This window comes from Nanorana parkeri, unplaced genomic scaffold, assembly GCF_000935625.1.
Source record: "Nanorana parkeri isolate BGI_ZX_2015 unplaced genomic scaffold, ASM93562v1 scaffold575, whole genome shotgun sequence".
Lineage (NCBI taxonomy): Eukaryota > Metazoa > Chordata > Amphibia > Anura > Dicroglossidae > Nanorana > Nanorana parkeri.
In genome coordinates, this window is record NW_017306843.1 from 908,125 (window position 1) to 919,694 (window position 11,570).

An 11,570-nucleotide genomic window follows, 5' to 3' on the forward strand; every position below is an offset into this window, starting at 1 on the left:
AAAAAAAAAAAAAAAAAAATAACAATGGTATATAGTATAGTATATATAGCATCATTTAGTTGTTTTTGTTTTTTCTTTTTTCACCTTCTTGAGGTATACATCCATGTGCTCACAAGCATACACTTGTACTAACATGAACTACTAGCAGCAGTCCCAGTGCTGGGAACCAAACACATGGACTTCCAGCCGATGATCACTGTCGTTTTGATGTTGACCAGCTAACAAAGCAGTGTTAGAGCCTATACCAGGGGTAGCCAAACTCAGGCCCTCCAGCTTTGGTGAAACTACAAATCCCATGATGCATCTCTCTCCGGGAGTCGTGGCTGTGAGGATCTTGCAATGCCTCGTGGGATTTGTAGTTTCACCACAGCTGGAGGGCCGGGGTTTGGCTACCCCTGGTCTATACTTTGTCACTGGCTTGTTCTTTCTATGCAGTGCAGTGAGCGATGGGTTGCTACACTGTGCCCATGCACTTTCTAGCCATTTTTAAAAAGCCTAAAATGTATTTCGACATCCACAGTGTAAAGCATCTTTTCTAGGCCAGTAACCAGTCACTGTACCTTTTTAAAGAGGAACTACCCCTTCTTAACCTTCACAGCCAAGGGAGGTGCCTACTCCGGCTCTATTTGAATTGCAGTTGCCACAGTGCTGCACATGTGATCATCTAGAACAACAGCCATTTGAGGACTTGAACGTTTGGTTGAGAGCTGAAATGAGCACACTGGCAACCTTGACAGTTCGGCATGCCTTGAAAGTAACTCTTTTGGAGACAAAATTGATTCCACTTTTATTATATACAAATACCTTCTTAAGCAGGAAGTCTGTTCTTAAGTCCACTTACCTTTTGTGAGTTACTTACTGGGGGGTTACACTGGATTTTCAGTGCGATGGGAAGTGGAAGACATTAGTGGAGGGGTAAAAAGAACAATATATGTTGACCAGTATATAGAGCGATTGGTGTGATTTCTAGCCCTGTTTGTGCAGCTAGAAGATGGCTTCATCTTTTAGACCAACATTAGGTGTCTGCATTCATCTATGAGACTCATTTTTCAGTATGGCCAGAACTCTCCACAATTCTACTAATCTAGTTTTGGGTGAATATGGAAGTTGGCTCTGGATATGATAACAATTACCTTTTTGTCCTGCTTTATAGACTCCTAAGATTTGCCTAGAAATAGCTGGAGGAACAGTGTAATGTTGATGCTTTACGTTGAGAAGGTAGCATCATTTTTCCCTCTGCCTTCCTCCATTATTCCCTGCCTTTAGATAGTTTTGGGTGGGGATCTTCATCACAAAGTGAATTGTCATAAAAATGCATGCTTGTTAACCCAGTAATAGGGTGTTCATTATTTATGGTGTTTGTATTACATGTATCCTTTGTTGTAAACACCCAGATTATATTTGTACTATCTGAACTCATAAGTGCCACTCTGCTATTGCACAATGATACATGCCTTCTCTTCACTCATGACTGGTGTGTGTGAGCCTTTGGGTGATGCATGATTAATAGCATCAGCACTGTTGTGCCACTCATACAGAGATGTATTATGTGATGTGTAAAGTACCACTAATTTAATTAAATGGCTGGTGTGACTGATGGATAAATTACTTGATGGATAAATTACTTGTCATTTGTCAGTGATTATTCCAAGTGTGTGACTCTTATTATCTTTCATCTTTCTAGGTCTTATGCAATGGTCCAGGGACATGTATTCCCGTGTGCTTCTCTGCTCTTCTGCTGGGGATCTTTGGAATAAAGAAGGTCATCCTAGTCTATGTGGAAAGTCTCTGTCGAGTAGATTCCCTCTCCTTATCTGGGAAACTTTTGTATTACTTTGCTGACTATTTCATTGTCCAGTGGCCTCTTCTGCAGGACAAGTACCCCAAATCCATATATCTGGGAAGAATCGTGTAATAGAAAACATGAATGTGCTGTGCACGTGACACCACTGTATACTCTGCAGTCATTTTTATTTAAAGGGCACCTCCTCTTTTCTCAAACTGCTGGATGACGGCGAGGACTGACCTGACTATGTAACTATTCCATTAGCTTCTGGATTAAAGTTCCATGTTGTGCAGTGTTGTCTGCCTGGTTGGTGGCTCTATAGACCATTATAGTTCTATGGGGAACACAGGTCAGAGGAATACTACTGTAGTGTTACATTCAGGTTACTATGCGCAAGTTATTTACACTACTGAATGTTAACATTTTTGTGTTCATATCAAGTTGAACTTTCTGCATTGTAAATAAAATGCTAATGAGGTTTTTTTTCACCCAGCGGAGATTTCATATTCTGTATTCTAGATTGCAAACATTTGCATGACCCTACATTTTTTTAATCAATGTGAATATAATATAGGCTTAATCTAAATATACAAAAAAAGGTTTTTCTTTTAGGTGCCCTTAGATATTGGATGGTGGCGGATGAAGTTGCTGGAAGATCTTTTCATTTTCATCGGACACCCATGCAGACATGGACATCAATAATTGTTTAGTGCAGCTATGCTGTAAAACAGTGGTTCTCAACCTGTGTAACCTCAGGACCCACACTTTTGTGCTTGGTCATTAAGCTGCAACCCAATTCGCACTGCAATGGAATGCACAGAATTAGGGTACCGCTCGTTCCAGTGCGGGCATATACGAGCTGTGTGTGGGAGGTGTGCTTGGGGTACCATTCAAATGAACAACAACCCAACACACTCCCTCACCAGAACGCACGGTAGGTGCAATTGCATGGTACAGTGTGTTAATCGCATTGGGACTGTGGTATTAACACAGTGTACTAGTGTGAACGGGCCTTCAAAAACACTGACATACATACGCAATCACAAACCTTACACACTCATAATCATTCTTACACATCCACATCCACACTCCCGAAAATATTTAATTTCATTTTTTATTTTGTTTAAGATCCACCCAGTCTCCCAACCTTACGAGAACTGGAGTTGGTCCTCAGCCTGGGGTCCATTGTGGGCTGCTGTGCTGCGATGGAGCTCCATCCATATGTGCATTGATGTACATCTCCCTTGTGCACCCTGTAAAGGTGCGGGGGAGCCAGAATGTGATGTCACTCCAGTCCAGGGACCTCTATAGGGCATATGAGGGAGCTGTAAGCAATGCACGTATGGCTGGAGCTCCCCCGCGGCCATAGCCCCATCCCACCTCAAGCTGACATTCAGCACCGGGCAGCATATTTTGAATGGCTGCTTGGCGTGAGAACTGACAGTGCTGCGCTAGGGAGAGGCAGAGGAGCCTCTCGCCAAGAAAAGTGGAAGGCATGCGGTGACCCACTGAACAAAGTGGAAGGCATGCGACGACCCACCAGTTGAGAACCAAGGCTGTAAAACATGCTAGCTGTCCCTGTGATGGACAACAAGCAATCGGCTGAATCTAACAAACTCCACCTACTTGTATATCATTCAGTGTCTGTGTGCCAATCGTATCCAAGTTCATTTGTATCTCACATCACTTTAATTCCAAATTCTACAAAATATACATATGGAACAGAGGAAGCAAATGTCTGTTGGTATTAGAGTTCCCTTATTAAAGTGACACTCAGGATTTAAATCTTAAAAATACATTCAAATACCTAAACTATTAACATAAATGTACTTTTATTTGTGTATCACTCAGCTGTAGATTCTCAAATCTTCTCTGAATTGGTGCTGACACTGTCCTTCATTCTGGAGGGTGGCTACTTTTGTTCTCCATGGTCCCTGTGTGTTGTAAAGTAGCCACCACTCCAAGGCCACTCTCGTAATGGACTACAATCTCAATACAAATTAGTGAACTAAACGTTGTAGTCCATCACCGGAGCGATCTTGGATCGGTGGCTACCTTACAACACACACGCACAGAGACCATGAGGAACAAAAGTAGATGATTTGAGTATCTGCAGCCAAGTAATGCGCAGATAAGATACATTTTTGTTAAAGTGACATTAAACCCTCAGATTTTTTAACATAAACCAATACTGTAATGTGTGCCTTACTGTAATCCATGGTTGTTTCCCTTCTCTTTGCTGCTCTTCCTTTTAAATCTGTATCTGTTCTCATGCTGGGCAGAACTTCTGTTTTGCAGCAGACTGCCTTGTCTCTGAAAGGGATACATGGTGTCTGTGTGTAGGTTTGCAACCTGAGCCAGCACTACAGGAAGAGGCAACCAGTTGCAAAGGGAAGTTCTAAGACATGAGGATTTAAAAGGAAGAGCAGCAAAGAGAAGGGAAACAACCATGGATTACAGTAAGGCACACATTACAGTATTGGTTTATGTTAAAAAATCTGAGGTTTTAATGTCACTTTAATGGTTAAAATACTTAAATGCACTTTTAAGGTTTAACGCCTGAGTTTAGTATCACTTTAAACTTACAAATTAGATGAGTTATTCTCAACACGGGTGCTGTGGATCTCTCGGGGGTCCTCCAGAAGTTCTTCGAGTAATGAGCAGTAGCTGATTGACCTCACACCTTAAGCTGGACATACACCTATAGATTTTCTAGGATCAGATGGAAAAAGGTGCAACAGATTCCTCCATCTCCACCATGGCCAGCTTCAGGGTGCCGTGGATACATCCTACTTATCACACAATTTTTGTCAGGGGTTTCCCTTAAACTTGAAAATTATTTTAAGGGTTTATCTGGGGTTAAAAGTTTAAGGAGGGCTGATTTAGATATTGAGTATGCAGTGCCTGATTATGCCTTTTCAGGGTTTAGGTACCCAATCACATCCTATCCAATTGCTTTCCCCACTAAGGAAGACTGCAGCACACACACAAATGAACTCTTGGAGTGGGGTGAAAGCATTTACTGCCCATCTACGTCAGGGTGATCAGTTGTGGTGCTCTTTAATGCATGTAGCGTCAAGGAAGCCTATTCATCACAACGGATTAAAAATCTTACCTACTGCATTTTATGTAATGAAGTGCACCCCATGTGTGTTGGGGGTACCACTCAATTTGAACAGCAGTACTCCAACTGACATAACCTGTGTTACAGCAAAGAAACGGTATAGTGTGAACGGGCCCTAAATATCCTGGTCCTTTTACAAACAACGCCCTTCGTGTAACCTCCATAGCCACTTTTAGGCAGAACAAACCTTCGTAGGCGTTGCTGTACCTGTCTATTTTGACTCTGAAGTTGGTCCCAGAGACCCAGCCATTTGGTAATTCTACCCTTCAATGAAATCCCTCCAAACTGAGGAAAATAACTGTTGTCGCCAGAACTAGTGTCACTGTTGGAAGATTTCCCCTCTGTTGCTGTTCAGTAACAACTCAAAATGTGGGATTTTCTTTCAGTCTTCGTGATATCAGGTGCCAGGCCAAATAGAGAGGGTAAATGTTCCTAACAAGGGCACAGACAGCAATAAAAACCTGGCAGGTTTTCTTATCTTTCTCCACATTTTCAAAAACTAAAAAGGTTTCGGCTTTGGTTCAGTTGATTAAGATTTTTCAGAATAAGGATTTTTTCAATCGGGTACCATAATTTTTTAGGATTTTAGGTCACCATGGGACCTTATGGAACACCCTGGAGCTCCCTTTTGGTTGTGGGAGCTTAGGCATGACATTGCTTTCATATTACAATGCAGGGGTCAGGGCCTCTATAACCTATCGGGGGGGGGAGAGGCTAGTTTCTATGGGAATCACAGAGGACCTTTTATTTGTTTTGCACTGGTTGTGATCTCAACCCCTATGTCCACAATGGCAGACACCCTAACTGTATTGCAGTCTTATCCCTTATTTCTGTGCCCCCGATGGCAGGCATCCTAATTGTAGACATAGTATTGCACTTTCATGCACCTTATTAGGAGGAGTTGGCTACCTCCAGGTACACCTGCATGCAATTTATCGACTGCATTAATATGCTCACACTTGGAGACTAGTATACATAGAGTTAGGACCACACCTTGCAGAGGTGCCTTGGCACGGCGGTGTGGCTTCTACATATTTTTGGCCAAAAGTTTGTACAACTAAAACCTCTGATTTTAACGCATACTGTTGACAGGGCAATTTGTTTGGTTGCAGGCTGGCTGGCAGGGGGAGCTGGGGGTTTTTTGTGTTTTGTATTTTTGCAATTTCATCCCTTATTTCTGTGCCCCCGATGGCAGGCATCCTAATTGTAGACCTAGTATTGCAAACTCTGCCCTTGTTTCTGTCCCTCTGATGGCAGACATCCTAACTGTAGACATGGTATTGCAAACTCTGCCCTGATTTCTGTGCTCCTGATGGCAGGCAGCCTAACTGTAGACATGGGATTGCAAACCTTGCCCTGATTTATGTGCTCCCGACGTCAGGCATCCTAACTGTAGACATAGTATTGCAAACTCTGTCCTTATTTCTATGCTCCCGATGGCAGGCAACCTAACTCTAGACATGGTATTGCAAACTCTGCCCTGATTTCTGTGCTCCTGATGGCAGGCAGCCTAACTGTAGACATGGGATTGCAAACTCTGCCCTGATTTCTGTGCTCCTGATGGCAGGCAGCCTAACTGTAGACATGGGATTGCAAACTCTGCCCTGATTTCTGTGCTCCTGATGGCAGGCAGCCTAACTGTAGACATGGGATTGCAAACTCTGCCCTGATTTCTGTGCTCCTGATGGCAGGCAGCCTAACTGTAGACATGGGATTGCAAACTCTGCCCTGATTTCTGTGCTCCTGATGGCAGGCAGCCTAACTGTAGACATGGGATTGCAAACTCTGCCCTGATTTCTGTGCTCCTGATGGCAGGCAGCCTAACTGTAGACATGGGATTGCAAACTCTGCCCTGATTTCTGTGCTCCTGATGGCAGGCAGCCTAACTGTAGACATGGGATTGCAAACTCTGCCCTGATTTCTGTGCTCCTGATGGCAGGCAGCCTAACTGTAGACATGGGATTGCAAACTCTGCCCTGATTTCTGTGCTCCTGATGGCAGGCAGCCTAACTGTAGACATGGGATTGCAAACTCTGCCCTGATTTCTGTGCTCCTGATGGCAGGCAGCCTAACTGTAGACATGGGATTGCAAACTCTGCCCTGATTTCTGTGCTCCTGATGGCAGGCAGCCTAACTGTAGACATGGGATTGCAAACTCTGCCCTGATTTCTGTGCTCCTGATGGCAGGCAGCCTAACTGTAGACATGGGATTGCAAACTCTGCCCTGATTTCTGTGCTCCTGATGGCAGGCAGCCTAACTGTAGACATGGGATTGCAAACTCTGCCCTGATTTCTGTGCTCCTGATGGCAGGCAGCCTAACTGTAGACATGGGATTGCAAACTCTGCCCTGATTTCTGTGCTCCTGATGGCAGGCAGCCTAACTGTAGACATGGGATTGCAAACTCTGCCCTGATTTCTGTGCTCCTGATGGCAGGCAGCCTAACTGTAGACATGGGATTGCAAACTCTGCCCTGATTTCTGTGCTCCTGATGGCAGGCAGCCTAACTGTAGACATGGGATTGCAAACTCTGCCCTGATTTCTGTGCTCCTGATGGCAGGCAGCCTAACTGTAGACATGGGATTGCAAACTCTGCCCTGATTTCTGTGCTCCTGATGGCAGGCAGCCTAACTGTAGACATGGGATTGCAAACTCTGCCCTGATTTCTGTGCTCCTGATGGCAGGCAGCCTAACTGTAGACATGGGATTGCAAACTCTGCCCTGATTTCTGTGCTCCTGATGGCAGGCAGCCTAACTGTAGACATGGGATTGCAAACTCTGCCCTGATTTCTGTGCTCCTGATGGCAGGCAGCCTAACTGTAGACATGGGATTGCAAACTCTGCCCTGATTTCTGTGCTCCTGATGGCAGGCAGCCTAACTGTAGACATGGGATTGCAAACTCTGCCCTGATTTATGTGCTCCCGACGGCAGGCATCCTAACTGTAGACATAGTATTGCAAACTTTGTCCTTATTTCTATGCTCCCGATGGCAGGCAACCTAACTGTAGACATGGTATTGCAAACTCTGCCCTGATTTCTGTGCTCCTGATGGCAGGCAACCTAACTGTAGACATGGGATTGCAAACTCTGCCCTGATTTCTGTGCTCCTGATGGCAGGCATCCTAACTGTAGACATGGCATGGCAAACTCTGCCCTTATTTCTGTGCTCCCTATGGCAGGCATCCTAACTGTAGACATGGGATTGCAAACTCTGCGTTAATTTCTGTGCTCCCGATGGCAGGCATCCTAACTGTAGACATAGTATTGCAAACTCTGCCCTTATTTCTGTGCTCCTGATGGCAGGTATCCTAACTGTAGACATGGCATTGCAAACTCTGCCCTTATTTCTGTGCTCCTGATGGCAGGTATCCTGACTGGAGACATGGCATTGCAAACTCTGCGTTAATTTCTGTGCTCCCGATGGCAGGCATCCTAACTGTAGACATGGTGTGGCAAACTGTGTCCTTATTTCTGTGCTCCCGATGGCAGGCATCCTAACTGTAGGTATGGCATTGCAAACTCTGCCCTTATTTCTGTGCTCCTGATGGCGGTATCCTGACTGGAGACATGGCATTGCATGCTTTGCTGATGGATTTGCTTACTGTTACAGTGCACTTACACACTTTGTTATTGATGTCTTTGTGGTTTAGAAACATAATGTCTAATGGAACATCACAAAAGGCTCTCTGTATTCTTCTGTGGGATAGCTTATAGAACACAATGACATAGCTGTTTCTTCATATTAGAGGGTTAGTGTTTTAAAGGGAACCTTTTATTAAATTGTACCTAATGCAATTAGACAACCTTACTGGGAAATTATACTTTTCCTTTATAATCCTGCCAAAAATTATTTAACCAGTACCTTGTGTATCTCTTTCTGACTAAAGGACCAACGATCCTTACATGCAGTAATATTCACAAATACTGTATGTTCAATACTAATGGCTGCAGATCGTGTGCATACTCTACATATTAAGGTGAGGGACTGAAGAAAGACTTGAGTTTGTAAGGCCTCATTCACACAAAAAAAGGCCGGCAGGTACAGCTCCGTGCTACGTGCACAGCGTATCGTGGAGCTACCGGGAAGGACAGGTGCTGCGTGTGGTTAGCACGCAGCCCCTGTCCTTCTCTATGGGAGTACATGGCCGTACGCCGCCCTACGCTCACCCCAAAGGCAGGTCCGTGCGGGTGCGGGTGTTCCAGCTCGGGCGCAGACAGGATCCATTCACTAAGACGTCTCACATCACAGCCTAACTGCTTGCTCTGTCATCCAGTGATAATGCTTTGATTTTTACAGGTTAAAACTCAGCAATGCAAAACCTTTATGTGCTAGCAATTGCTCAACAGAGCTGATGCAATTTTTTGAATATTCCTGCTTTAGAATGCGTTCACACACACACCATATAGCTGTGCAAATTACATTTTATGGGCATTTCTGCTATTAGATGGAGCTGTGGAGCATTAGAGCTTCCTATGCTCCTCGGCTCCATCTAGTGGCACTAATGCACTGCAAACCTTGTTCGTATAGCTATACTATATGGCAGCGGTTCTCAACCTGTGGGTCGAGACCCCTTCGGGGGTCGAATTACAATTTGCCAGGGGTCGCCGGGAGTCTCCCGCTATTAGATAGCGGCTCCCGGCCGCCCGGGAGAGAAACACTTTCTCCCGGAAAGTTTAATCTGCTCGATCAAGCAGAGTAAACCTTTCGCTGCAATCATTTGTTTTTAAATTATTTCTGACATCGGAGGCTCGACCGCCTTATGTCAGAAAAAAAATTCCTATTGGCTATTTCACTTTGCAATAGCAAACTAGCTATTGCACCCACCCACTGCTGCTGTCAATCAGCAGAGGGGGACCTGCAGTTCTCCATCAAGTCCCCATCTAGTGATTATCATAATTATTATTAATAATAAAAGCTGACACCCTCGGCTTGTGTTATATGGTTTGCCATTTTAGCTGTTACAACAGTGGTTCTCAATCTGTGGGTCGCTGTGTGATTTCTGCTGTGCTAGGTGAGAGCCCTCCTCAGCCCTCTCCTAGCGCAGCAGTGTCAGTTCTCCCGCCAGATGTCGCTGCAGCAGCCGCGTCAACCCTAAATTTTACCGTTGGGGGTCACCACAACTTGGCAAATGTTACCAAGGGGTCCCGGCCCTAGAAAGGTTGAGAACCACTGCTATATGGGGTGAATTTATCATAACTGGAGCAGACAAAATCTGGAGCAGTTGCCCATGGGAGAGAGAGAAGCTGATTGGTTGTCATGCACAGCTGCTCCAGATTTTGTCTGCTCCAATTTTGATAAAATCCCTTAACTGTGCGCACGTCTTATAAATCAGCCCCCGAAGTGTTGGTGAGGTGTCATTTAAGGCCCCATCCACTCCAGGGTGCTTAGTTGCATGTTTTTTTTCTACGCTGAAACGCATACAAATCAAAATCTCCTGTATTCCTATGGGGGCCGTTTATGCAAATGCGCTGAATCGCGCATAAAAATACGCCTGTTGTATAAAATCGTTCATGAGCTTCTTTTGTGGCGCTTATCAGCTCCTTTTGCTCCATAGACTTCAATAAAAAACACGCCGGTCAGTGCGTTTTTGCAGCTAAGACTGCTTTTCATTGGACAACTGAAAACAAGCCTTAAAACACTTTGGTATTCATATCAGGGTGACAGCCTTTCAGTGCGTTTTTTGGCAGTGCGTTTTAGCGCTGAAATGTGACTAATAACGCAGTGTTTCCATTGAAGCCTATAGGGAAACAATCTGATCAGCGTAGCTCAGGGAGCATTGCAGGCGACACGTGTATTGGAATGCTCGATTCCTCACATTTACGTGAATGGCCCGCATAGGAATGTAAGGGATTTTAAATGTGGACGTTTCAGTGTGTAAAAATCTGCACGACGAAAATGCCCTGGTGTGGCCTTACATATGAACAGAAAACGCCTGTAAAACACGCTGAAACTCATAACAAATGTGCAAAAAAAGCGCTGTCTCACTGGTGTGACCAGGGCCTTACATATAAACAGAACACGCCTGTAAAATACGCTGGAACACATAAAAAAACGCATGAAAAAGCACTGAAACGCTGTCGCCTTGGTCTGAATGAGGTCTGAGACTGGAGAAGGTAGATATATACATTTTTTTTCTTTCAGAAATGTTTCATTGTATGTGAGGCTTGTTGTTTTGCTTAACTCAAGCGAGCGACATTGGAAAAAAGAAGGTAAATAAGCACAGCAGGGTAAGGTAAACACTGCTGAAGTGGTACAATAATGTTTATTATTCAGCCTGCGTTTCTTTTGTTGGATGTGTGACGCAGTTCTGTGAAGGATTTGATCCTGGAGTAACTACTCTCCTGTAGTTCCGTTCCTTAGGAGGCGTACCTTGTCAGCAAGCCTACGCTCCATATGGCAAGGTCAGCTGTTCAGGCCTGCTCCGTTTCCTTTTACTGTTACCAGGACAGGACTTAGCTTTGTTTTTCCTTCTGCAGCAGCCAGCACATCCAAAAAACTGATCAAGATTTATGACTGAAATAACAAAAGCTTGTGCTGGCAGACAGAAAGAAGCAAACGTACAGCTCCGGCGCGTACAGCTCCATGCTACGTGCATGGCTGTATCGGGCAGCTCCCGGGAAGGTTCAACAAAATGTAAAGCCCAGTCAGTGGAAGGCCGT

The 11,570-nt window shown here is 44.6% G+C and overlaps 1 protein-coding gene across 1 annotated transcript in view; it reads left to right on the forward strand.

Moving 5' to 3' along the window:
- ALG14 (ALG14, UDP-N-acetylglucosaminyltransferase subunit) overlaps positions 1-1,969 on the forward strand; it is a 41,352-nt gene extending 39,383 nt beyond the window's left edge. Inside the window, exon 4 of the mRNA XM_018562379.1 lies at positions 1,685-1,969. Coding sequence (XP_018417881.1) covers positions 1,685-1,915 — 231 coding nt within the window. The 3' untranslated portion in view covers positions 1,916-1,969. The remainder of the gene's footprint in view (positions 1-1,684) is intronic.
- Positions 1,970-11,570: the final 9,601 nt, after the last annotated feature.